Source organism: Salminus brasiliensis, chromosome 4 (assembly GCF_030463535.1).
Source record: "Salminus brasiliensis chromosome 4, fSalBra1.hap2, whole genome shotgun sequence".
In the NCBI taxonomy this organism is placed as follows: domain Eukaryota; kingdom Metazoa; phylum Chordata; class Actinopteri; order Characiformes; family Bryconidae; genus Salminus; species Salminus brasiliensis.
Window position 1 is genome coordinate 3,222,616 of NC_132881.1, and position 27,784 is coordinate 3,250,399.

The 27,784-nt window shown below is 41.6% G+C and overlaps 3 protein-coding genes across 3 annotated transcripts; 2 read left to right on the forward strand and 1 right to left on the reverse strand.

Annotated features, from left to right (window-relative positions):
• Window positions 1-3,508: 3,508 nt before the first annotated feature.
• LOC140553968 (immunoglobulin lambda-1 light chain-like) lies at window positions 3,509-6,135 on the forward strand. The gene is made up of 4 exons (XM_072676765.1): window positions 3,509-3,582; window positions 3,724-4,011; window positions 4,276-4,308; window positions 5,649-6,135. Exons 1-4 carry the CDS (start codon window positions 3,537-3,539, stop codon window positions 5,984-5,986), a joined length of 705 nt encoding a protein of 234 aa, XP_072532866.1. The 5' UTR covers window positions 3,509-3,536; the 3' UTR covers window positions 5,987-6,135.
• A 2,997-nt stretch (window positions 6,136-9,132) lies between these two features.
• LOC140553969 (immunoglobulin kappa light chain-like) lies at window positions 9,133-11,177 on the forward strand. The gene is made up of 4 exons (XM_072676766.1): window positions 9,133-9,195; window positions 9,347-9,635; window positions 9,907-9,944; window positions 10,801-11,177. Exons 1-4 carry the CDS (start codon window positions 9,141-9,143, stop codon window positions 11,127-11,129), a joined length of 711 nt encoding a protein of 236 aa, XP_072532867.1. The 5' UTR covers window positions 9,133-9,140; the 3' UTR covers window positions 11,130-11,177.
• A 3,275-nt stretch (window positions 11,178-14,452) lies between these two features.
• On the reverse strand, window positions 14,453-25,895 carry sh2d4ba (SH2 domain containing 4Ba). Its single transcript, XM_072676767.1, has 8 exons — window positions 25,718-25,895; window positions 24,637-24,796; window positions 23,965-24,112; window positions 19,512-19,650; window positions 18,552-18,852; window positions 18,280-18,407; window positions 15,753-15,973; window positions 14,453-14,545 (listed from the first exon to the last, which is right to left on the reverse strand). Exons 1-8 carry the CDS (start codon window positions 25,893-25,895, stop codon window positions 14,453-14,455), a joined length of 1,368 nt encoding a protein of 455 aa, XP_072532868.1.
• Between the last annotated feature and the right edge of the window lie 1,889 nt (window positions 25,896-27,784).

Below are 27,784 nucleotides of genomic sequence, written 5' to 3' on the forward strand. Positions count from 1 at the left end.
TATCAAAGGAGGCGTGTCTTCCGCCGTGACCACGCCCACTCCAGAATCTTCTGAATGGCAGCATAAGAATGAAAGAGCTGGCGTAGCTGCAGCAGCAGCCAATCAGCGAGCTGCATCGACGGCGCTGGATGACGACAATGGGGCAGGGCTGCTGTGATTGGACGCTGGGGGGAAACAATGCAACACACGCAGACAGACGGAGCATGAACCAGTGCTCCCAGTTTGATTGGCGTTGTAAATCCCATTGATTGCAGCCAGCGTTTCCAGCGCGTGTCTACGGAGGGTCTTTTTTTTGGATGTAGGAGGTCCTTTTGGGTGTGAGGTCCCTGGTGCCCTGGTCCAGCCTTCATCCTTTGAGATTCTCAATGACTCACTGAAACGAGAGGGCAGTAGATGCAGATGTTGGCAGGACTGCTAATAGGAGGGAACACTATGAGGATGTGTCTTTAATATTAAATATGAAATTAAATACATTATTATTTTTTAAAATTGAACAAGAATAATAATTCAATTATATATTTATCAGAATAGGATCAATATTTTTGAGAAATATTAAAAAATAAATATTGTTTAAGGATATTATAGAGGCACTCAAATATATGCAGAAATATCCTGAATATATAATCTATAAAAAATATTTGAAAAGGCCATTATAATAATAGCTCATATAGTTTATATATAGAATATAAGCTATTTTTTAAATTGCCCCTTTTGTGATGTCACAAAACCAACCAACCAAATTAACCAAACAAACAAATAAACATAAAAAAGCAAACAAACGTTAAATCACCCACAAGGATGTTCAATTAAAATAAACTGAGAAATATAAATGCAAAGTTTATAAATATGAATTTATAAAATCAACGTACTACAAAAACATTCAAACCTACAAAAAAAAAAAACAATAACCCATAATCCTTTTGTCATTCAAATGGACATATGATCCGTAAAGCAGCTGTTCAAATCCATCTAAAAGTACAGAAATACATTAAAGCGAAGTTTACCCAAGGATCATTGGTTCAAATGCTGGGTCATGCTGCCAGCCATCGGCAGCCGGAGCCTGAGAGAGCACAACTGGCCTTGTTGTGGCCTGGCTGGGTGGGTAGATGGCGTCTTTGTCTTATTCCCAGCATCACTACAGTGGAGGCGTCTGCTTTTCTCAGAGCACGTTGGTTGCCCGGTGATGTTGCATCGGCAGCAGTTCGAAAAGAGGCGGTGGGTGGTTGCACATGTGTCGCAGTCCTCATCCTGAGTACTAACGAGTAGGTTGGGTGATTGGCTATCTAAACTGGGTAAGGAAATGTAATGGGTAAAAGCAATGGACTAGCCATTCAGCCCCACCTACTCATAGTGAAGCTATAAGGAGTGTTTCAGCCTTCCTAGATCAGTCTTAAAGTGTGGGATATCCAAATGGATGAGCTATGTCATATTCTGGTGGCTCCCACCAGAAATTATTCCATCCACCTAATGCCAGAGTAGCGTAAAGAGTAGCCCCCAGCGTTGGGCTGTAAAGCAGTAGAGCTGGATCTCCATCTACTACCAGCCCTCACAGCAGTGTTCTAGCCTTTCTAGAAGTGCAGAAGCTGTTACTGCAGCAAACGAGGAAAGGGTGGATGAACGTGGACCCGTGTCACTGATGTAGGAGGCCTAGACTACATATTGAGCATCTGAAGACTGTAAACCCTCCCAGATGGGATACAGCCTCCTGGACCTACGTCTACTGCTACTCCACCCTAAGACAGTCTCAGTCTCTTCCTTCTTGGACTGTGTAGGGACATGGCAGATCCTTGGTCCTACCTGGAGCCTTGGTCACTATCGGACACTATTGGGGTTGAAAAAACAATGAGAGCACCAGCAATGTGTGTGATGTCACTGACCTCTTTAAACTGGTTTGCCATTGTTTGTTGTCCTCCACCAGTTTTTAGCACGGAGGCATATTCATGCAACCCCAGCCCTCTCTCTAAATCTCTCTAAATCTGCAGCAACAGCATGTGTAGCTCCGCCTCGTTCTTTGTGATGCCACAGCGCCATCTGCCGGGCTTCTGATGTGTTCTGGTTAAATCGACTGCCCTCTAGTGGACGTGCGTTGGTATTACAGGTTGCTCCTCGGCTGACTTCAGAGGAATTCCACCAATTTTCAGAGTTCACAGCCATTCAGAAGAGGAATGGTGTGAGAGATCAATGATCAATCATGATCATGGTGGAGGGATACATGCAGGGCGCTGTACAGCAAAATAGTCCCTAGATTAAAGCCTCATTTGCCACTATTTAACCACCGTCCATCATCAGCATCGCACATGAAACTCTGCACTGGTGGGTTGGGATGGTAAATAAAGTGGTTATAGGGGCGTTGTCATGACGACCCCTGCTTCCAATCACCACCTCTGTAAAGAAATTGAGATTCCTTATAATGAACCATTTCACACGCGTCCCTCACTGAACTGCTCAGAGCTGAAGAGAGTGCTGGACATGGTTTCACTATGCCAAATACTCTGTACGGACAAAAGTATTGGGACAAACCTCTTAGGCATTGAATTCAGGTGTTTTATTCAGGCCCTTAGCCCTGTAGTCTGCCTTTCTTACACACATTAGAGAAATTTCCTCCCCCTAGATCTTCCCCCATCAGCTGTGAGTGGTATTATTATTATTACTGAACAGTGGAAGCGTTTAGAGGAACCACAGAGAGCAGCTCAGCCACGTAAAGTTACAGAGCGGGGTCAGGGCCGAGTGCTGAGGTCAGAGCAGAGTGCAGAAAAGCCTAAAGAAAACTAAATCCGGTATTTAACAGGAAGCCAGTGAAGATCTAGGAGAATGGGTGTAAAGTGATCATGTGTAAGGGGGTGTAGATTAGTAGCCGAGCAGCAGCAGGAGTTTTGTAAAAGCTCCTGTAGGCGTCCCAATAATTTTGTCACACAACACCCATGCTTGTCCAGGTGGCTGTACAAATTCCCAGCACATTTGTCTCAGTGCTCTCAGCACTCATAAGCTGTTTGGGTACTAACAGCACCTCCTTGTGGACAATCTTGGACTTCAGGACTGGTCTACATCTCTGCCCAACAGGGCAGTTCAGAGACCAGAGACAGGTGGAGGCTGCTGGTCAGCGCAGGTGTGCAGAAAAGTCCCCCCCCCCCGCGCTAAACCACACAAACACACACACACATACAAACACACACACACACATACACCAGAGATTCAGAGAGGAACTGAAACACACATGCAAATGTACACAGATGCAGGTGCACACACACACACACACACACACACACACACACACACACACACACACACACACACTCATCCACACCCAGTTAATTGTAATACTCTCTCACACACAAATACACAGACACACACACACACACACCATTAATACACACTTACAGTCTCTTGTAATAAATGCAATGCCCCCCCCCCCCACACACACACACCACCTCCCTCTCCTCCCACCCACCTAAGCCTGACGTCTGTCCTGTTGTTGTTATAAACCAATGTCTCTCTCTCTCTCTCCCCCCATCTCTCTCTATCTCCACTCGGACACCATGATGGCCTTCAGCTCTGCCGCTGGACTCCTGCTCACGCTGACCGGTAAGACCACCTCATTATAGACTTTACAACACAATACACTCTGACCCCACTGAGATACCCCACCAGAAACGTCCCACCATTGATCCAAGTGCTATCTAGAACCTTTTTTATTACATCATTAATAACACTCATGTCCATCAGGTCTGTCGGCATACTCCCTGGACCAGGAGAAGTCCAAATCAGTGACCCTGAAGAGCACGGTGAAGATTCTCTGCACTGCAGAAGATGATAACTATTACATTTCATGGTACCAGCAGAAGGCTGGTGGTGCTCCTCAGTTTCTGCTGCGAAACGACGTTAGAGCCGATGGACTGCCCAGCAGATTTACCTACACTGACTCAGGCAACCAGGACTATCTGAACATCAATGGAATCGAGGCTGAGGACGAAGCCGTCTACTACTGTGCTACTAAGCCGTCTACAGTCCACAGTGCTGCAGTCCAGTGAGGCCCTCGTACAAAAACCTTCTAGGTTGACTGGAGCTTCTACAAATCTATATGATCACCGGCTTCTGCCAAGCAGGGTCTCAGAACCAATGACCGATGGCCTCGACATCAAGATCACCTGGAATCTGCTCATTTTCTCCTGTTCAGCTGGTAGGAATTCTGCATTCCAGAGTCACGGGGCCTCCAGATTCAGCAGCAGATTCAGCCTTCAGCACTAAGGTTTATGTACGGCCTTCTAACACTGTGAGGAGAAAGCACATTTGGTCAAGGCACCACAGTTGGTAAGTAAAACCTTTGATAGGACTTATCTATTAGCTAATCACTGTGTTTTACTGAATATCTGGTAAAGAGCAAAAGCAAAAATAATAATTAATAATGTATTTATAAATTATTTATGTCATCCACCTTCTCAGAAATAATGGAAATTCTCTCAAACTCCCCATAAGTTACTATCCTATTTAACCTTTCTTAGATATGCTCACTCTGTTGACTTGTGATCTTTCCAAATGTTTGTATAAATCCACGGTTCGATATTACGAACACAAGCATTAAGCCTCTTACATCTCAGTGCACCTAAAGATGCAGTGTGTATACTTTAATAATCTTTGGACACAAATTCAAAGGTTTTTAATGATTAAAGTTATTAATAATTAGTGCTGTTTTAAACAGACTGATAACTAATGAAGTGTAGATACTCTTATATGTTATTTAGTTACACTATTTAGATTTTATTTTAATTATATTTCTAACATTAAATACTTTAAATTCTGTCTATTTACAACAATCTTTGGCATGTTCTTTGCATTAAGATTTAATTTAAGCTTTTAAAAACTTCATTCACTTCATCTATAACTATACATTACATTTGAATTTTAGTAAACCTAATTCAAAATTTTAGTTTTACCGTAGCTTCATTCTGGATTTTAATTGTATAACTTCAGTTTTTACTACTATTAGATTTAGATTACTATTTTCTAACTTTCTAACTAATTTTTACTTTTATTCTAACTTCATTTTGGATTTAAAATTTAGTGAAGCTCTTTTCTAATTTTTAGTTTTACTGTAGCTTCATTGTGTAATTTTGCTAATTGCTTGCTAGTTTTAACATAATTAAATTTCATTCTGAATTTTTATTCCAGTAAATCTCTACTATAATTTTAGCTTAAATATAAGTTCAGTCTAGTTTAAGTTTTATTATATAACTTATTTTTTTAATATAATGTCATTCTGGATTTGAATTTTAGTAAATCTTATTCTAGATTGTAGTTTTACTGTAGCTTCACTGTGTAATTTTGCTATTACTTCAGTCTGGATTAAACTCTTTCCTTAAACCTTAATTTTTTTTATTTTAATTTTAAAACTACATTCAGAGGTTTACTATAACATCATTTTGGATTTGAATTTTACTATAACTTAATCCTACATTTTACTATAACTTGAATCTATTAATATCAAATTTTACTCATTAAAGCTTAATTGTGGATGTATACATTTTATAGTAATAAAATTCTCAAAATCTCATTATAACAAGCTGCATGTCTCCATGGTGGCGTGAATAATTTACTGTTTTCTGACCCTTCAGTGAACTTCTGTTCTTCTGGTCATTTTTCTCTTTATCCAGTGATCTCTAATCATCCAGCAACTCCTCCATCACTGGCCCTGCTGGCCCCCTCCCAGTCCGTCTCCTCTGGAGATGAGGTCAGTGTGGTCTGTTTGGCACGGGGCTTCCACCCTGACAGCGCTACCCTGTCCTGGGCTGAGGATGGCAGCACTGTGGCGGGTCCCGAGGTACAAACCGGGCCGTCCCAGCGCCAGGCCGATGGCACCCTCTCCCAGAGCAGCGTCCTGAAGCTGAGTGCCGGACGCTGGAGCTCTGGCCACACATTCGCCTGCCGTGTGACCCATCCTGCACTGAGCAGCCCCCTGACCGAGAGCGTCAGTGCGGGACAGTGCAGCTAGAGTGGTCACGTGCTCATATCCATTAAACATACCATGCTAATGCTAACACAGCTAGCTATATAGTGATATATATATATATATTCAATGAGCTAAGCTAAGCTAAGCTAAGTGTACTACTATTGTTCTGCTTTTTGTTTTGCTGAATAAAATTTCTGTTGTCACACTTGAGTCCTGTATTTTAAATGGTTTCCTTGTGTAGAATGGGTGTTTTGAGGCTTTCAGGTGGTCAGGTATTTATATTCAACCCACAGTCACTCTGGTCACTCCGGTCATCCGCACTACAGCACACTGTCCAAGTAATGTGAGGCTCAATGAGGACATTTACTTCATTTTTTATGCTAAATAAACCATCCCTGCTAGAGATGTTTAGTTATCAGAAAGTTACGTGAACATTCTGAACGTAATGACTTTCGTTTGTAGAATGTTTCCTACAATTGTTCTCACAATTGAATTTGGGCTTTTTACATTTAATAGGCAAATTTTAAAAGATAATGGAAATTTAGCCCTTCAGCTTTTTTATTATCAGTGCAAATTCAAAAAATGTTTAATTCTATGTTAAATAAATGTTAGAATTCTTAAGTTTGGATAATATTTTATGACACATTCACCAAATATAATTTATCAGTGTGGGTTATCAGTTTTAGCATTAATGTATTTCTAGTGTTGGGAAAATTACTTCAGATGTTTTTAGATTTAGATGTGTCTAGATTACTACTTTTACTTGAACCTTTTTCATTTTTAATTTTATCACAACTTCATTTTGTATTTAAATATAAGGAAATCTTATTCTAGATTTTAGTTTGACTAAACCTTCAGTAAAGATTAAAATTTGTACTCTAACTTAATTTCTAGTTTTATTCTAACTTCACTTTGGATTTTAATTTTAGTTCATTCTTTCTAATTTTTAGTTTTACTGTGTAATTTTGCTAGTTGCTTTGCTAGTTTACATAATTTAATTTTAACTATTCTTCTACTGCACATAAAAGTGGTTCATTGGAAAAAACAGTTATGCTTGAAGCAGTTGAAGGTCAAAGGGAAAGATGATGGACGTCTGCCTGAGGTGGAGGTACATGTATCTTAGTGTAATTTGGTAGAACAATGTGTGAAAGTGTGCAGTAAGAAAATGTAACTGTACACATTTCACTATACACATTAGAAAAAATGTCCAAGTGAATACATTTCTGGTCAACAGCAGTGCTGTGGTCAGATTCTGACCAATGATAAATGGTGTGGGGAGGCAGGGATTGATAAATTAAGCATTATGCTAATTAAACATGTGATCTACATTCAGTAATTGAATGGTTCAACTGCAAACGCCATTTTCATAAATATTATTCAATTCATGACTTTTTTCATGTTTACTTCCTCTGAAAGTTTTCCCTTTTCCTGTATTGTTGTCATTTTAGATATACAATGTTTTTAAGGGCAGCACAATAAGTGGTTTTATTACATTTTATAAGTCACCAACAACCAGAACGAGTGTAAATGAACAGATTAAACAGAAGTTTAGGGAACAAAACTGTGTAACGGAGCAAAAAGTGGAGCTTCTGGAAGTACTGGAAGTGAATGGTAGAACAAAGCAAGAGTTTCTAATGGGTAAAATGGGTAATTAACCACTATCCAATAAAATAAATCCAGTTAGGCTGCAAATAAATGTCTAAAATGATTCACAGCTTTTAAATAATTATTAAACTAAATAAATTAAATGAAATAGCTTAAATAAATGTCATATAAATATAATATGACTCTAAAAGACATTTTAATGAATATCCAAAATTACCTTTGATTGAGTCTTAAACGATTAAATAAGTAAATAGGACAATGTGTTAAATTGTTGCTGGTTACTAAGTTTGTTTAAAATTTTACAGTAGAAGTTAAAAATGTCCTTAACTTTTAATGTAAGTTAAAAAAACAACAACATTAATTTCAAGTAATTTTGGAGCATGTATATTGGTATATCTGTAAATAACAGATGTATTTTAATAATGTAGAAAAGTAAAACAACAACAACAACAAAAACAATGGTAATTAATTGGATCATTATTGTACATATTCTCATAAGAAATATTACTATGTCAAATAATTACAAACTTTTGAACAGTGCTTCACTGGCAGCAGTGCAGTTGATTCACATCTGGCTGATATGAATTCAGAACTGAGTGCTATTAAAATGAGTTTCATTTAGAGCCCCGAGACGTCAGATTTGCATGCGTTTTCTGTTCCTGTTCTGGTTTCCTCTAACGGATGACTCGTCATGGTTGACTTTTCATTGTAGTTGCTGAGTTTCAAAAAAGAAGAGCATATCTAGATCTAGATATATACACATGCTCCATACCTACTTATATGTATAAGTGTTGTATAAATCTTGAAATATCTACAGATTCCCCACAGTTGTAAATAGTGGAAGAAATGGTAAACTAATCATCAGTGTAAGTTCTTATGTACGCAACCTTTAATCGTCAAGAGCATACTCTGATGTAGAACGAATATTTATTAGAATTGCATTTAATGCATTGCAGAATTAACTTAAAAACTATATACTTAAAACCATTTGAATCTGTCAGAATTTCATGATAAATTGACCAATAAAACACATAGGTCCCATTCACTTTTTTGAAATTAAATTGTTGAAAGTTAATAAGTTTTTTTTATTATTATTATTTATTTATTTTATTTTTTAGAGATATGAGTTTGGAGATAACTTCACTTATGCTTTACTTTACTTTCTTCATAAAAGTCCATCAACACATTTTACTACATAAGAAAATTTCTCTCAGTTTCACTAATTTTATTACTCATATACATGTATATACATTTATATATAAATTTATAATATAAATTTCACTCAGAAGAGACATCAATACAAATTTTACTACATAATAATTAATATAAGTTAATATTCCACATAATAACTTGCAAAACTCAATAGTTTTTTGCATGACAGTGACTATATATATATATATATATATATATATATATATATGTACAAAGAGAGATATAAATATTTTACAAATTCAGTTGACTGTAGATTGCACTCGCCTGTGGGTTTGTAGGTGGAGTCATGTGACTGAATGTCTTGGTTCTCTTTATAAGAAGCATCTGAAAGCACGTCTCTCATTTCTGATCCTCTGCTGGTCCTACAGTTCTCAAAACTATGATCCTCAAACCGACATCTCTTGCTGGACTCCTGCTCCTGCTCACTCTCTCTGGTAAGAAGAATATCTATAGAATAAGTCTATAAACTCAGATTCTGTGAATTACACCCCATAAGCAGCTCATTACCGCACTGACTGCACTGAATTCTCTGCTGAAGGATGAACTCTGTTAATGTAACACTATATTCTCTTGTGTGTTTTACAGGTTTGGAGGCCATAGTGCATCTGACCCAGGAGAAATCCATTGAGTTCACTGTGGGCCAGAACGTCCAAATTCTCTGTAAAAGAGATGATAGCGGTAGCTGGAAAATATCATGGTACCAGCAAAAGCCTGAAGATGCTCCTAAATTCCTGCTTGCTGATAGCAACAGGGCCAGTGGGCTTCCCAGCAGATTCACATACACAGACAATGGAGTGAATGAATATCTGAACATCAACGGAGCTCAGGCTGAAGATGAGGCCGTGTACTACTGTGGCTGCATCATCTGTCAGTCTCATCACAGTGCTCCAGCTCAATGAGACACCTGTACAAAAACCTCCAGAGTGTCATGACAGGACCAGGGCCTCTCTGATTAAGCCCAATAGCCTAATTTCTAGTGAGCATGAGCTAGATCATGAGTTCCCCATGATTTTCCTTATTCCTTATGATCATTTCCTCCTGATTAGTCTGTGTTAAAGCCAGCATCATGAGCACCCAGGCGACCAGGGTAAGCAGAAGTCGGGGGCTGCATGGCTGAGGTTTTTGTAAAGCACTGTGACACCGTGGCATGGCAGCATTGGAGCAGGAACCGAGTTAAGGCTCGGTAAGTGCTTTTTGTTATTGCTATAACTGAAATTCATAATTTTGAACCAAACCTAAATTTTACTTCTTCAAAATCAACCTAAACTAATTAAGGATCTGTAGAGTGGTCAGTTTTATTTCATGGAAATGTGTAATTTAGCGTATGAATATACAGTTCAGAAACATTTTTTAAGGTGAAATAAAATAAAAATTCCTTTCATTTATTTATATATTTAAATTTTGCCCCAATTTGTTTTTGTATCTGTTGAACCTGGAAATCATAAGTTTAGTGTGTTGAAGTCGAGTGGCCAGAATAGAAATATAAAAACTGACATATTTAAAAATAATGTTTTTTTCCCCTAATTAATAAAGGAATCAAGCAATTTATAAGTAAAATTTAAGTAGTCAGTGACACAAAATAATGTATCTCCGAAATGGGAAAACCTTCTTCACTTAATTTATTCTATTTTATAAAACGTGAAACAAATAAGATTTTTAACAATATTCAAACAGGTATTTGTATTAATAACATTATTATTTAAAAAAAAAATTTAAAACACCCCTTTTTTAGGCTAGTGATCAATTTTTAGTTTTTCATATATTTTTAATAAAGAATTTTTATGTTTTTTAAATAAAAGAAGCATGTTTAATGAAAGCTCTTATTGTCATTCATAGGCTTAGAAAGCAAGATAAAACTATATATTGATGTTTATCTTCTCTCAATATTGTTAAAATTGTAGATCAAATGTCCATACATTCATATAAGAAAATACATTTCAAGGGGTGTCCTAATATTTCCCACAGAACTGTATATAGTTAAATGATTTTACTGAACTTCAATAATATTAAAGACCAAAAAAATCTTTCCCTTACTGTAGCTCGCCCGGCAACTCCTCCATCACTGGCCCTGCTGGCCCCCTCCCAGTCTGTGCCCTCTGGAGATGAGGTCAGTGTGGTCTGTGTGGCACGGGGCTTCCACCCTGATAGTGCCACCCTGTCCTGGGCTGAGGACGGCAGCTCTGTGGCGGGTCCTGAGGTCCAGACAGGACCATCCCAGCGCCAGGCCGACGGCACCGTCTCCCAAAGCAGCGTCCTGAAGCTGAATGCCGGACGCTGGAGCTCCGGCCACACGTTCGCCTGCCGTGTGACCCATCCTGCACTGAGCAGCCCCCTGACCGAGAGCGTCAGTGCAGGACAGTGCAGCTAAACGCTCATATGATGCTCAGGTTCAATAAAGAGCAAATGCTGATGCTAACACAGCTTTCTGCTTATCTTTCCACCAACCTTCTGAAATACATTATTTGAGAATTAGATTTTTGATTTAAGAAAGGCATTTAATTAACTCATTTGTATTACTGAGAGGAATGCGTTCTTCTGAAGTTTGCAAAGTTTAATACATTTCTGAAGATGAATAAATTCTTCTTTGCAGAGTAAGATTTATATTACTGAATAATACTTGTATTGATGTTTTGGTGTATTTTTTTCCAGTTTTCCTGAATAAAATTTCTATCGAGTTTTGCGCAGTTAAAGTTATATTATGTAGTAATATGCAGTGAAATTTATATTAATGAGTAAAAAAAAAGTACACATTTTATTGCAGAGTTTATAAAACTGTAAATATATATATATATATATATATATAAATATATAGTTACTGAATAGAGAAATTCTATTTTACAATTTGTGTTTATGGACTGTTATGAAGAAAATTCATACAATAAGTTTCTGCTGAATAAATACATAATATCATTAATGTAGTAAAATGTGCATTGATACATTTGTACAAGTAAATATATATATATATATATTAATGAGTAAAATCTAGCTTAGTCTATTTTAATAGCTGGGTTTTGCTGAATATATTTATCCTTACTGAGTAACACAATATTATTTCTGCCTTTTGAGTAATATTTATATTGCAATATTGCAAAAATGATATTAATGATTCAAATCTTTTTTATTAGTAGTTTTGCTGAATAAAGTTTTACCAACTTTTTTTTTGCATAATTAATGTTACATTGAAAATACATCCAATATACTGCATATCTAAAAACAAACAACTGTAGACTTCATACGAAAATGAAGCATCCATAACATGAATCTCTCAACGTAGAGAACTTCAGATGTTGATGAAGATATAATCTGTAATAGTAATAATTTGTATAGACCCACATCCTGCAGAAATCCTGCCTGTCTTCTATATCTAAAACAAAGCTGTTAAGAAATTCCTTGTGTGAGGTCACCAAGATCAAAGCACTTACATATATCTGCACATTCAGCATGCAGCAATTTAGCTCCGCCCATTTAGACGGATGTTATAAAGGGTGTTATTAGAATGTCTTCTTTCTTAATATCAGTCTTAAAAAAAATTAAATAAATGATGGTAATGTAAAAACACAAGTGAAGCTCAGAAGAAAATCTAAGGCCAGGCAAATGAAGGACATCACATTTCTGGTATAAGGGCGCTCTCTGGTGGTCTTTGAGGCACACTGCATCTAAACTAGCTCTATTGCCACCCAGCATGGGGCTGAAATTCTGAAGCTGTGTACACCCTCTGACAGCTGTCAGCTTCACAACAACACCTTTTAAGATCCACAGAGAAGTACTGCAGCTCCATTTCTAGTGTTTCTGATTTGCATGTGTTGCTCATTAGTGCTCGGGTGAGCTCAGGTGCCTGCAGCAGAACAAAATACAGGCCAAGTTGACAGAGAGAACACAGGCAATGAATAGTGAACACGGATGGCCTTTGATGCTACTTTTGAGGGTGGAGAAATAATGAGGTTGAGTGTATCGTTTGAGAGAGTGAGAACCACAAGACGAACGATGTATGTGTTTGTGTTGATGAAGAAGAAAATTCATACAATAAGTTTCTGCTGAATAAATACATAATATCAAAGCTTATATTAGAATCAAGTTTGTATTGAGTTTTGCTGAACATGAGTCTTGGGTGCTCTTGACCTTGTGGCCAGTTCACTGGTTGTCCTTCCTTGGAGCACGTTTGGTAGGTGCTGACCACTGCATACCAGGAACACCCCACAAGACCTGCTTGCTGATGTTTTGTAGATGTTCTGACTCCATGACTGCCACTGGAAGCAGATGATCAGTGTTATTCACTGTACTTGGCAGTGGTTTATGCTCATGGCTGATCGGTATACATGCCACAAAGCATGGTTGGATACTTGCTCAATTGTATCCTTGCCAGGTTTGGAGCAAGAACAGGAAGATCTACACCATCCTGGAAGCTATCTTTTCATTTTTGTTGATTGACAAGACACAGATTCTGACCCAAACCAGTGTTTCAGGATGCTGGGAATGTCCTTGTGAAGCTGAAACTAAGGAAACCTGACACCCAAGGCTTGACAGCCTGCCCACATCCCTCACAACTACAGCAACCTACTTTCCGAGCAGGACAATCTCTCAAGCTTCTCAAGCTTCTTTCCAAAACCTGATCCTAATTAAGGGTGTGCTTTGCGGGCCTCTTCTGTTCGAATATGGGCTATGGACAAGTATTGCGCTTCTGAAATACAAAGAACACAAATGTTGGCCATCTGTGTTTGGTATGGAGGAGTACTCTTGTGCCGAGGACTAGCAGATTGGGTTTCTCTTTGTGGAAATGGAAACAGAAAGGCAATCTCCCGCATGGAAAAAGCTGTCAGGCCTATAGAAACAAACCTGACAGCAGTTTTGGAGAAGCTACTTCTTGCTGCCAGGAGGAACCAGCTCTAGTATTTGTTTAAATCAGACCTTTCCCCATCCACATTCCACCCGTATGCCTCTAAAATAATTTAAAACATTAACCTATTAACACTCCAAGGATTCAGTAACTACAGGGATGTCTGTATAAAGTGGCTGGCCAATTCTTTGACAACAGAAGTTTGTAATAAACACCTTTGACCCACCGGTGGACCATAGGCTGTTAAGGGTGTTAAAGAACCCCTTAAAGTTTCCCTTAAAAAATGCATTTTTATTAATTACATTTGACAAATGATGTCTAAAAGACTTTTAGACTACAGCTGTGTTTGAAAATCAAATGTCTAGATGTTTAAATATAACTTGGGGTGTTATAACTTTCTCACAGGACTGTATAACCCCTGCTCGCCCATCAAGCAGTTAACTCCTTATAAAAACACACTTCTTTGTGTAGAAAGTCTTTAATGCATGTTACACGTCTCAAAGATCTTCTTCCATTAACAAGAATTGCAAGGCCAAGTCTTCTTGAGAAGCATTATCGAAGGTCCACACATGTCGGGATGCTCTTTGTATGCCGAGCCAACTCATTTCATTCCATTAGCAGAAAAAGTGACCATGTGACCGGGGACCATCCTGGTACATCAACATCAAAGTCTATGATTCCACATATATTTATCTCCACAGAGTGCCTCCACTGCCGTCCACAAGTTCCGTATCTCCAGACTTGTTGCTCTGTAGCGCCCATTGAAACAAAATAGCTTATATTGGTTGAAACACAAACTGCTTTAACTGTTAACGTCACTAGTGTAGTAGATGCGCTGCCCAGTGGAAGGTCCACCGTTATGGGAATAGTCCACCGTAGTCTCCAGTTGATGAAGCCTGTTTGCACGCCTCCTGTAACAGCTCCTTCCCTGTGGTGGTAATGACTTCCTCCTAAGAAGACAGTGGGTAACACTGAATGCATGCTGGCAAAGCGATGCAACGATATGAGCACAGTGCTAGAGGACATTACAGCAGATTCAGATTCGCATCCCATTGAGTCAAAGAACCTATAAACCACTGATCAGAGGGTTCTTCACACATTCAAAGCATCAATGTGGGTTTTCAGTGATCAGATCACGCTTGGACTTCACTTGACTCCAATAAAAAGCCAGATGTAAACACATCCAGGAGACCCTAACACCACATCCAGAGGTCTTCAGAGATGAAGTTGAAATTTTACCACGACATTACCATTACCATTTGCCCACCCCTGGGCTAACATGTTGAATATTTATCTGTATTTTCATTTTGAGGTAAAATCCCAATGCTTCTTACATAATCTAAACGGTCCTCTTGAGCCTGATCTTACTAGCCTACCATATTAGCCTGGTGGTATAGCCTGGGAACACAAGCCCTGCAGACAGTGGTACAATGCGCATCACATTAGCATAGAACTAACGCCAGAGATATCATAGTTTACGCCTCCGTCTCAGACGGCTTGTGTTGGCAGCGAGATATGTATCCATGGGTTCACAGGGATGGGTGCAGCGACATATGGATTATCTGAACAACAGCACCCAATTAGAAAAGTACTGATGCATTTAGTAAATACTGGTACATGTTTTATAGCACTCGCTATAAACAGCTAAGAAGCACACAGTACGATGTTCTAAATACGGCCGATTGAGTAAGTGACCTAGAAACAATACATCCCATTGTTGCCTTTTGGTGTCAGCTGCCTTGCTGCTGACATCTGCTTTTACATTTATGTTGATGTTACCTAGTTATATTTGCCCTTGAAGGACCATGGCTCCCTGAAAAGCTCCTTGTTATGCTCGAAGGACAGCTCCTCTCGATGCCTGAAAGCCTGGAGGTGGTTTAGATTTCAGTTCTGATCAGAAAATCAACACTGTGGTCAAAGGCAGGTACATACACTCATTTTGCCTTGTTTCCCATGTAGTAACTAAGTAATAAGCCTTTTCCCAACATGTGCTCAGTGTGTACTGTCCCTAATGGACACCACTACAATTTGAACCTGTAGCCACTTGAAAGAAGAAGTCTGAAGGATGACGACATGTCCACATTTAGGTCAGCAAACACAAGCCGATAACATGTCGGGTGAACTTCTGCAAGCTCCATTAGCCTTAAGCCAGCCTACCTTGTGAAAGTTGATGAGGTCAGTGAGAGTGGCGTGGCGGTTCTGGTCGACTCCCAGAAAATTGTAGCTGTCCCCAGAGGCATCGATAAGGAAGTGCTTAAAGCCGCTGGCTGTGCGATACGATAGAGTGTACCCCCAAATCCTCTCACTGACACGGACCAGGAAAGATCCTTCAGCCTTATTCATCAGTAACTTCTCGGACTTCTCTCGTGTGATGATTCCTGCAGGGGGAAATCATAGCCGGAAGATAAGGAGGATGGCTGTGAACATTGCCTCAAATGTCCATCATCAGTGTGAAGTATCAGTTTAAGCATCAATCATCAGTATGAGCATTTCAAACTTCTACAAGCATTTGGGATGTTCAGATGATATGATGGTATTGGTGGTCCAGAAGGTTTAACCCCAAAGTGGTTGGAGGAGGGCATTATGGATCATCACGTTTCTAATGAGGAATCTCTACGAATATCTAATATAGCACTCTTCTAGATATTAAAATTATGGTCATGTGCCCCATAAACACAGTTGACAGTGTATCCTGGCTGTGGTCCACAATTAATCCAATTTCTAGATGAACGTGGCTTATAAGACATAAGTTTCCTAACCTCTCCATAAGCCAAGTTTCCAAGATGTAGATTACGTTTTAGTCTTTAGTCTCAGACTAACTTGCACAGTCACTGATGTATCATCATTGAATTTGTTTTTTATAGCCCATGATTAGGCTTAACATAGGGTTAAGGCACATGCTCATCCAGCCCTTCAGATGAAATCAAGAGTATTAATTAAAGGTTTGGCCACCTTTACTGAAGTAACAGGCTCTACTCTTCTGGAAAGGCTGTTGGCAGGAACATTGCTGTAGGGACCTGGTTGTAAATAGACACGAGAAATCAGTAAGGTCAGGGACCAGGGGCCCAGTATTGACTTGTATCAGAGCAATGGCGAGAACAAGAGCTGGAGGTCAAGCAGACCACCACATTTGGTGGGGTATTATTGCCTTGGTCTGTATGGCTGCTATATGGACCAGCTTACTCATCTTCACCAAGGTGAGGTGTTTAGAAACATCTCATCAACTCAAGTTCAGGAAAATGCCACCAAACCTATTGGATGGAACTTGGAAGTCCTTGGATGATCTGATTTGCCCAACTCTGAGAGCCTCTAAACCCTCCATCAAGTACTTGTCACTGGGTATTGAGAACTTTGGCTCATGAGCAGCCCATTCTCTTGGCTATGCTTTACTAGTGTGTATACATGTGCACATTAAAGTAGCTAGATTTGCTAAATAGAAGGAGTATCTGGACACTGTTGGGAATATAGTGGACATATAAGGACAAATAAGAGGATACGTTAGCGGTTAGTGGTGAAGAAAGCTCCACCCTGAAGTAACCTTGAGATGACCCTATTCTCAATACTTGCACAAAGACTCTACATCTGTTGTAATCTTGTCATCTCTTTACTAGACAAGGCATCAAGCACAAGTTGGGGAGTAGTTACTATGTTTCCCATAGTAATTGAACCAGCATTGTTGGTGTAACTCTACCCCCAAGGCTGGGTGCTTGTCTGCGCGCATGCACTCTTACCTTCATTAAGATAAGAACGCCCCACGTTCCAGTGGAATTTCTGACACTTGCGAGCCGATTAATCAGCTTTCTTGTCAATTAAGCAGGAGTCACCCACTCCGAAACATCCTGACAGGACAAAGCTGCAGGAGTTGTGCCAGTAATTAGCCTAGTAAAGCCTCTGAATTATTTAGGGCTCCCCTCCATCCCTCTCTCCTGACTGTGGCTCACACGGCACTGCCCTCCAACTGTCTGTTAGGTTGGAGTGTCTGGTTACAAAACCAGGCCATCTGCTCGCCATTTCGCTCTCTGAGCATTGTTGTACGTGCAGGAGCAAAAAAGAAGAGCTTGTTTTCCTGCCCTGAGAGCGATGATAGATAGTCTACAGGCTTGCTGTGTAGCCTGTGCTTTACAAATGAATGATGTCACGCCCCAGGACATTCAGTCTTCCTACGGGAACTAAGCCCCAGAAATGACCCCTGGTCAAAATACCTGTTAATGTGAATAGTTAAGTGAGTAAAGCACGAAAGGCAAACAACTCCCAGATCTGTGAAACTTTTACCAAGGTCCCAGACCATAAAGGGCAACGGCTTGTTGACGATCCTTATTAGCTAGGAACAGGTGATGCAAAATAATTAAGGAAATGCAGTTAGCAAGAATACTCGAGGTCATGTTCAAGAGACCTATCTATAGGATTCCTAGAAATTCCTAGAAATCAGAAGGCCTGTCTGATGCAAAAGATGCCCAGGAAGATGTGGCACTGAGTGGTGGTGCACTGTTCTACTGTGCAGCAACACCTGCACAAACATGAGCCCCACTGAAGAGTCCTCAGAAGACCACCTTTCCTGTGTCCTCACCACCAAATTAAGGATTAAAGGACTCTTAGCTGGCTCTAGTGGTCGCCCAAACGGTTGCAAGGTTGGACTGAGGTGCAATACCAGCCAGCCAAGTTTTACCAAGATAACAAGCTTTACCGTGAAACCACGGAGCGATGGTGTCACTGTTCCGTTCGTAGCCAGCCCGCTTGGGCTTCTGGTCTTCACAGAACCACAAAATGACAGACTCTCTGCAGCTCGGACGAGGAGATCGCACCCAGGCAGGACTGGAGACAGAGACAGAGAGAGAGCGAGAGTGAGGGGTGTACGTTGAGATCATCACTTGGTCTAACACTGAAGAGGAAGCTGAGGAAATACGATAGCAGGTGAAGCAAATTTGCCGGGGTGACCCTGTGCTCTGGACCATTCACCTGTCCATCAGCGGCTGGGTCGCTATGGTGCTGTGCCTGCGGCTCTGTCTCCGGCGGTACAGGGGTGGAGCTGCAGGCTGGAGGCCAGGCCGAGGACGGCTTTCGCTGCAGGGCGACGATTTCTCTGTCTGCTCTATGACTGCACTGTGTCTCCTGCTGATGTGGGGCTGCTGCTGGAAGTGCCCGCTGAGGCAGGCCACATGGCCTTGCTCAATAGCTCGGAGAGACTGGCGTTTATACTCATCTCTTGCCCAGCGGGCCTTCCTTGTCATCTCCTCATCTGCTTCCTTTGAGCGTTGCACTAGAGAAAGATAGGGGGTGATGGGATACAAAACTTGGTTATGTGCATCGCACTTGGTTTTGCCTGCCTTAACGACAGTCCTGTGGATTACAGCAGACTCGGGGGCCTGAGATGGAGGTCTGGAGATTCTCCTAGTCAGACCTTAAAGTGACCGACTCCTGACATCCCTACAGCTGTAATAGTCTATAAGGCAAGGGGCTGTGTTGGTACCAAGTGGGTGTTTCCAAAAAAGTGGCCAGCCAGATTAGATAAAGGTATGTTTTTCTATGAAAGTAATGAGTCAGTGATAATAGAAGGTAGGTGTTTCTAATAAAGTGGCCAGTGAATGGAAGTACACAGTAGGGGTTTCTAAATATGGCCTGTGAGTGGAAGCACAAAGTGTGTGTTCCTAATAAAGTGGCCAGTGAGTGATTATAGAAAGTAGGTGTTTCTAACAAAGTGGCCAGTGAGTGGAAGCACAAAGTAGGTGTTTCTAATAAAGTGGCCAGTGAGTGGAAGCACAAAGTAGGGGATTCTAATAAAGTGGCCGGTGAGCATAGACTTGCATTGATGTAGATCAAAGCTCATGTAGTTCAGGGGTTCGGGTTCATGGAGCACATTGTCAGTGTTGTGCGTTGCTGGTGGAATGTAAATGAGATACACAGTTAAGAGGTACTTGCATTGTTCCTCCCATTCCTTATTATCCTGCTCACTGTTCTTCCGCTCTCGCTCCAGGGAGATGTATAGCTCTCTCGCCCGTTTCTCCTCCACACATCGCACCTCTTCCTCTCCTTTCAGCCTCTCCTCCTCCTCTCGCCTCTGTGTGCAGAGCACTCATTCATTTCTGACACACACACAGTCACCTCGACAAAAGTAGTTAGCATGTGGCCAAATGAGCGGTCACCTTTCAAATCCGCCTTAGTTTACCATGTTTGCCTCGACAGGCCAGTTTTTTTTTATATATATATTTTTAATAACACTAATCATGTGCTAGTGCTAATAGCAATGATAAATACATGCCCACGGTTCATCATCTATGTAGTGGAAATAATTTGGCAGAATAATCCAAGCCCAGGGGTCTAACTTGCGGCCTTTTAGTAATGAGTCAATTAAACTTCATAATTCGTGTCAAGGGCTAATTGCCGCAAAGGTGCTGCTTTAGAATGGAGGCCCACTGGCTGCACCGTTACAATTAAGTAAAAGTAGTGGAGAGCCTGGGCAACCCTACGCACTTCGCATTTCACAAAATAGAGCAGGATTGCTCACTGTTTAATGCAAGGAAGCTGCACAACTCTACCAACCATTTGATTGCACATTAGCACTACATGCAATGCATTGACATGTCTTTACATTGTTAATGTGTAACTCCACAATTAACCCCTTAGCACTTCAAGGCGTGGTACACACTAAGGCATATTCCTCAGTAACTACAGGGGCGTCTGTACAAACTGGTGGGGCTATTCTCTGCTAATAGAAGAACTCTTTCAGCCCACCGGACGGCTATAGGCTTTTTAAGGGGGCAGTGGAAAAGTTGACTGCCAGAATCCAGCAAAACAATCTACGCAATGTAGTGGAGACAGTAGAGACGTAGAAAAGGGTGTTTTATAGGGAAAACCAGCAGCAGGACTAAACGACATAAGCAAATGAGGCCATGCTAAGTTTCTCCAGGGGAGAAAATGTCAGCAGGCACCTGGCTCGTTTCTTATTATTTGGTCTGAGATGTCCGCTATACTTCAAGGTAATGACTTACAACAGTTCGCCCTTCATAGTGCATAGTCGTTCCAAGGTACAAACAAGCCAGGGTAATAGCTGACTACTAAAGACGTAGGTGTGGGAGGCAATCTTGGTTCTTTTCAACCACAATTCATGTCGACAGTCCTTTTCCGAGATTTCTGTGAAGGACTGGGAGCCCAAAAAAAATGGTTGAAATTTTAATGACTCAGCTCCATCCAGCAGGGAGGCCGATCTGCGTGCAGTCCGTGATAAACGAGCTCTTTAATATTTGATGAGTTTCTTAAGAAGATCTCATTACTGGGTCCTAAATAATCTGTGACCATCAATGCCTCAATGGGGATCTATTGAGCAGACGATATTGAAAAATGGAGCTCGTAGTACCCTGCCTGCCCTATCTCCAAAGCGAGCTTTGTTATCTCCTTCTTTCGCTCTATGATAAAGTTTGGGAAGATAAGGCCACCCCTGCAGGGTCTGTAAGAGGAATTGCTCAGCGTTTATGGTAGCTGAGGCTCCAAATTCCTCTTTTCTCTAATCTAAATTAATGGCAAGCAAAGTCTCCCACACTAATATTGCATTCATTTGTTCCAACCAGAAATGGAGGTCACAGAACCACCCAGGTTTTTCATCTCTTACAGGAAACTGACCAGTGGTGCACAGTGCACCACCCATGGTCAAAACTTCTCTTACCGTAGATAGTTTAGTGAGTAGGAGAGACACTGATCTCCAAAAGGCATAACGTTGACCACAGACCATTCTTTTCAGCTATGTGCTTCTCTGAGCAGCTGGCTAGCACTCTGAACACGGTTGGTGTGGCGCAACCGATAACACCACTACCGGCCAGTAAGCTACCACACAATGTGGGAGACTGGAGTTCGATTTCGGGTCTGGGTGACTATCTATGCTGTGCTACATAAGGACAATGTTGGGCAAGACTCTTAACGTTACGGTGGCTCGCCTCTGTAATATGAGTAACCTGGTTAGTTGCTCTGGACATCAGTTAAATTGCTTCCCTAAAATTGCTTCCCACCAGGCAGGAGAATCCTATAAGGAGATCCAAAAGTGGTTCCACATAACCATTTTATATAGTCATCAAGAAATGTCTAAATTAAATAGACCTCCAGGTCTCCAGGCCTGACCGCTAGACTCTAGACCTTCATGGAAGAGCCATCAAAGAAAACCCATTCCTGCAGCCTCACCTTAAAATTCAGTGTCCGAGGTTTACAGAACAAGCCTGCTGAAGATAAAACGGAGCTTTGTGGCTCAGTAGTCTAATGTGCTGCTACCATGCCCGGGAGCTACCATTGCCATCAGCAGCCGGAGTCTGAGAGAGCACAAATGTCTGTGCTCTCTCCGGGTGGGTAGATGGCGCTCTCTCCCCACATCACTCTTAAGCGATGTTGGCCAAAACAGGGATCTGTTAGCTGGTGCGGTGGAGCTAGGGAAGCCATGGCAGCCCAGCATCAGTGGCAGTTTAAAAAGAAGTGATGATGCTAGGGGCTGGGGGCTACGAATGGGTGGGTTAATTGGCAGAATTACTTTGGGTAAAAAAGACAAAATAAAGCTTTTTGGCTGCAGTAACCTTTTAAACAGGGCGAAAAAAGGTGCAGAAATTCATGAAAAGATGGTTGAGGTTGGGTTGGGTTGCAGCCAGTGGCACAGGGAACATTTTATAGGCAGAAGGCAGAGTAAAACAAAGTCGGGTAATGCTTCTACAGCAGGGTAATAATCCTGAAAACACCCCAAAATCCACAATGGACCACCTCAAGATGTCCAAACTTATAAACTTTAAACTAATCATCCAAAATCTGTAGACAGACCTCAGAAGAGCAGTGCGGAAAGCTTTAAGGTAAAATGAGTGAAAACCCTCCAAGCAAAGGTCTTCCTCCACTCACTTAACTATTCACAGTGACAGAAATTCTGACCAGGGTTGCCCAAATGTTTGTATACCACCCTGTTACATCTGTGATGTGTATGAAGGTGTACAGGATCAATGTCGATCTTATATATATATATATATATATATATATATATATATATATATATATATATATATATATATATATATATATTTTTTTTTTTTTTTTAACAAATATTGATTCCAAACTTTCAACAACAACGTACATTTCCTTCTTTATTTTTCCGTCTGGTGCAGTTGGCACTTTCAAATATAACATATCTCCTCGCTGAATCCATACCATAGCACATTTGTGCTTCATCTATTTGTTGTGCAGCAAAGCACTTAGAAAGTCATTAGCCTCAGAAAGGTTTGGAGGCACACGGTGTGCATGCAACACATCCAGAGCTGCCGTTTCCACCTCCCGAAGCAGAACACTCCCCTGCTGGACGCTCGCTCGGATTGGGTATTGATCGCTCAATCTTTTGCTCGTATCTCTGGCTCCCAGTGGGACCTGGATGAATCTTCTCCACAACCCTGACCTTGCAACCCAGGGGGCTGTATAATACTGGTGAGCTACTGGTGAGCAAAACCTCCAGCAAATGAACGACCTTTAAAGTGGACATCAGCTTGGGTCTCTTAAGAACCGCTGGATGTCCAGTAAGTGTATGTGTGCCATCATTTGCCAATACGCTACAGGATCTTGTGACTGAATCTGTTGTGTGACAATTTAAGGCTGATTTGTGCTTCTGCGTTGAGCCATTGCAGAGTCTACGAGCATTGCTAGCATTTATACAAGCTCTGCAGCCAAAACACTAGTCTGGCAAGGGAGGGGGTTAACAGCCTATGGTCTGCTGGCGGGCTCTATTACTAAATTACAGCCTACCAGTTTGTACGGAAGTCCCTGTAGGTACTAAGCAATACACCTTAGTGTGTAATAAGCCTTTCTGTTTGACTCTTGGGGGGCTTGACTCTCTGGCGTATTACAAACAACGGATTGAACTGAAACTGAGCAGATTATGTTAGAATAGGAGCAAAATAGCTGTTGTTCACTTTTACTAAAATTTCCGCAACGAAAGAGAGAGAATGCATCCATATGGCCATTAAAATGATGGAGGCATTGAACTTGTCTGTCCACTGAGATACACAATGATTGACAACTTGACAACTGGTTCATCATAAGCAATCATCTCTCTCACATCCATGATCTATGTTTTTCCAACCGAATTGGAAGGCTAAGGTGGAAATACGATGGTACCGAGTGGACCAATCTCAGTTGTTGCGGTCGCAAATCATCGCAATGCATAGTTACATTTCTGGAGAGGTGTGCGTCAGGCTACGGCGTAAGCCTCCTGGCTAGGTATAGGCTACGCTTAGGCTATGATGTACATTCAATACAGAAGCATAAACTGGCCTTTAGACGTTAGCGTTCCAGAAGAGCATCTTTCGAACCTTCGCAAATGCAATGGGAGCATTTCCACCAGTCTCAAAGCAAACCAGCTCACCTTCAGCTCCTCCCGTATTTGCTCCTCCTCACGTTTAGCTGCCTTCCTGTCCTCTGCTTCCTCTTTCCACTTTCCCGCTACCAGCCGGGCCTTCTCCTTAGCCACAGCATCCCTGAACTTCTGCTTGATTTCTGCTTCTTTCCTTCGCCTTGAGGGGAAGGAAAGACATGAAACATTACTGACCATTTTGAGCCCAGCAACTGTGATGTATTTCTAATTTTCAAGGCCTAATGTAACATTTATATCCAGCAGTGGTGCACCTAGGCTTTTAGTTTGGGTCATAAATGTAAAAAAAAATGGACAAAAACCCCATTTCTATTATGCTAATTTCTGAGTTCTAACACTATTTTAGCACTAACTCTAGCTCTTGCAGTACAGAGTGATCAAGAGCTGCCAGCAATGAATTAAAAATGACTTTTTCAGAAGTCATTAGGCCTTCTTTAAAGGCCTAGAAGGCCCTAAGGGTTCTTTTCCGAGATCCAGTCCATTCATTCCCAGGCCTTAGTCATATATAATGTGTGAATATCATATATTTAACTTATTGTGAATACTTTAACCTTGCCTATCAAATCAATAACGCCACATCTCAAACCCCAGCACACTCATCACACAGTTTCACACGTCATATTTATTCCACTCATTTTGTCTCAATGGAGGTCTCCTGCCACTTACCACAGTTCCTGAGCTTCTAGCTGGGCCTGACGTCGGGCTCTCCCCTCAATCAGCTCTCTGATGATGTGCTCGTAAGGGATGTCTCCAGTAGCTTCCCCCATCACCCACACCCACACCTCGCCATCGCTGCCATGTAGCCACCGGACACACTTTCTCTCACCTGGGGACCATGGCATTGTTAGAAATCCCCGACCCCCGAATGAATGTTGAGCTCAGAGCTGTTACCCACTGTAGATGTAGAAGTCACTAGTCCTGGTGATGCCCAACTGGGTTTATTTGAAAAGGTCAATCACCAGATTATGCAAGCAAGTCTGACCAGATGCTGTTCTACTGAGGTACCCAGTATGTCTGCAGTACATCTGCTTGACTAATACATCACAGTCCAGTAGATCTTTAAGAAGGGAAACAACAGGATTTTCCAAAACTCCATTTGTCCTTCATCTGTGAGAAGACGACTTAGCTAATGATGTGGGTCTGAAAGAATGTGGAGCTTATGAAGAAGCTTGTTCGGAGAAAAGCAAACAGGTGTTCTCAGAACAATGCACTGAGTCCAGACCTCAACATCCCTAAATCTGTTTGAGAAGCAGATGGTGAGAAACAAAAAACACAAAAAACTTCTAAGACTGATGTTTGGAGGTGTGGAAAATCTGAAAGCAAGTCTCCCAAAAATACGTAGTAAAAGTGCCTAAACAATGTTCTACTGGTGTTTTGGTGATGATGAATGTAAAAAAAACTGTTTTTTTTTATTTTAAAACCCCTCCTTGTGAGCTTCTATATTAATTTAAAACAAGAACCATATAGGAACCTTTCATTTTTAAGAGTAAAGACATTTTCCAGGCCAACTCTGAGAAGGGAAATATGGCACGGAATTACATGGCAGTTCCAATGGGCAGCAAGACGGCTCCTATGGAAACAAGGCCTTTCTTAATTTCTGGCAAGAACGTCTACAGCATGCACCATGACAGTTACCACAGCGTGATATCAGGCTGACAATCAGCTTATGGAAGGCACCCAGCAACATTTGTCCTCCAGCTCTGAAGGGGCGATCTAGAAAGGAAAAGACCATGCTGGCTTGACTCACCCTCTTGCCGTGGTGGAGCTGGGCACCTTTCCCAGCCGTCCCCCTGACACTCGTGCTCAGTCCAGCGCCGCACCTGCTCCTGACGGATCTTGTAGAAGAGAATCTGCTTCTGATCTTCATTCAACTCCGCCAGCAGCTCCGGCTCCACGTACATGTCCCGAAGGATCTGCTGCATCATCCTGACCTCGGCCTTGAGGACCAGGTTGGGAAGAGCTGACGGTTGCTTTTTGGGGCAAAAACGTTTCAGTGGGTCGATCCAAGGTTTTAACCAAGACCGTAGGTAGGTAACCTTGCAGATGTCTGAGATAAAGATTATGGTCCACTTACTTTTAAAACCTTAAACTGTAAGGGTCCATGGGTCCACATTTCAGGTTCTGACCATTTTAACGATATACCTTACATGCTAAGTTAAGTGCCTGTACTGTCATTATACATATAGACTAGGACCAACTTAGAATAGCAGGGTCAGCAATGGTATGGTGCCCCTGGAGCAAAGAAGCCATGCTGCAAGGGCCTAGTTGCAGCTTAGCAGACTTTGATATCGAACCCACAACCCTGTGAGCAATAATCTAGGGTTCTAACCACTGAGCCACCGTTGGCCCATGTGGGATTCGTAGTACTGCACAAGCAAGGTTAACCCCTTTAAGACTTAAACTTGAACATACCTCAGATACTATCCGATTTAACCTTGAATCTTCATGTCGTAGGTTCTACAGATGCCTCAGTGACAAGCTAGCATCAAACCTCTGGCCGTGGCACTGAAGCCTGGACTGAAACCAGGAGGATCTTGATGAACATGGTGTCTTAAAGCCATGGTCCAAAAACCGAACGAAGAGTGTGCTCAGTATGACTGTGGCGTTGCTGTGATGACCCTCGTCTCAGCTTCCCTGGGCTTTTAGGCGACCGCCATGCACCACTGAAGGACAGGAGGAGGCTGCTGTCAACCTACACTGCCCAAGCAAAACACGCCAGTGCAACCGGATCTGTATGTGTGAGCGAGTGAGGGAGAGAGAGAGACGCCCTACTTGGAAAAGAAACGAGCCATTACCTCCTACCGCCTTGCTCGGAACGTCCACCCTTTCATTATGCACCAGCAATAATTCCTGCAGAAAGCGTGATGAGAGCGGCACGTCTTTCCCGGTAATAGCCTGAAATCCTTTTTTTAAACCGGAAAATAATTCATTAATTCAACTCTCTACGAACGTATATTAAGACATCAGCGATAAAAGTCAGCAGTTTTTTCTTCCCTGCGAGTACAGTCCCAGTGAGCAGGTAAATTATGCATGGCAGTGACATGTGTTCTCCGCTCGCTCTGAACCCATGAAACCCGAAGTTGTACAACTCATGCTAAATGGCAGCCAGCCGAATTCTGAAAGTTGCCACGGCTGACATTCATTGCTCTTAAATTGTGCCCTCAAGAGATACTCATAAATGATAAAAGGATTGAATAGCAAAGTCAATTTTTGATGTTGGTAAATAGCAGCGAGCAGGGAGAGACCTAGCTGAAGATGAAGGCCTGATGCTCTTTGCAGCCTGTGCTGTTTACACCGTTCAGACAATTCCCTTCAGACCAGTGTTGGGCGATTTTTTTCAACAAACACGACCTCAACCTTGTCTTTGCCTGGCTAACAAAGACTTTTTTTCCAGCAATATTTTACTGTAATTGCTTTTTTCCTTTAATCACTCATCGTTTATTATTATATTATCTAACACTACATTGCTAATGTCTATAAGCCAGTGCACTCCAATGGTTTGATACTAGTGGTTACAATCTACTTTCTACTGTCATGGCACGAAACACACCTGAGACTGGGGGTTTAGCTGAGAGACCAGCTACGAGGCAAGAACGGCTAGGCCGACCAAACCTGGCACTGCTGCATGAGCGTGGGCTGCCTAGCCGGGTGGCCTGCTCGCGGACGAGGACGTAGATCAGAAGCTGGCCTTAACACACCGTAGGCAGTAACGGGAACCTCGGGCTACCTCAAGGTTCCAAGCATGCAATTCTCGGCCTCAAACTAAGTGTCGAGGCTCCTTAAATATCCCCAGCCTCAGGTGAAACGCATGAAC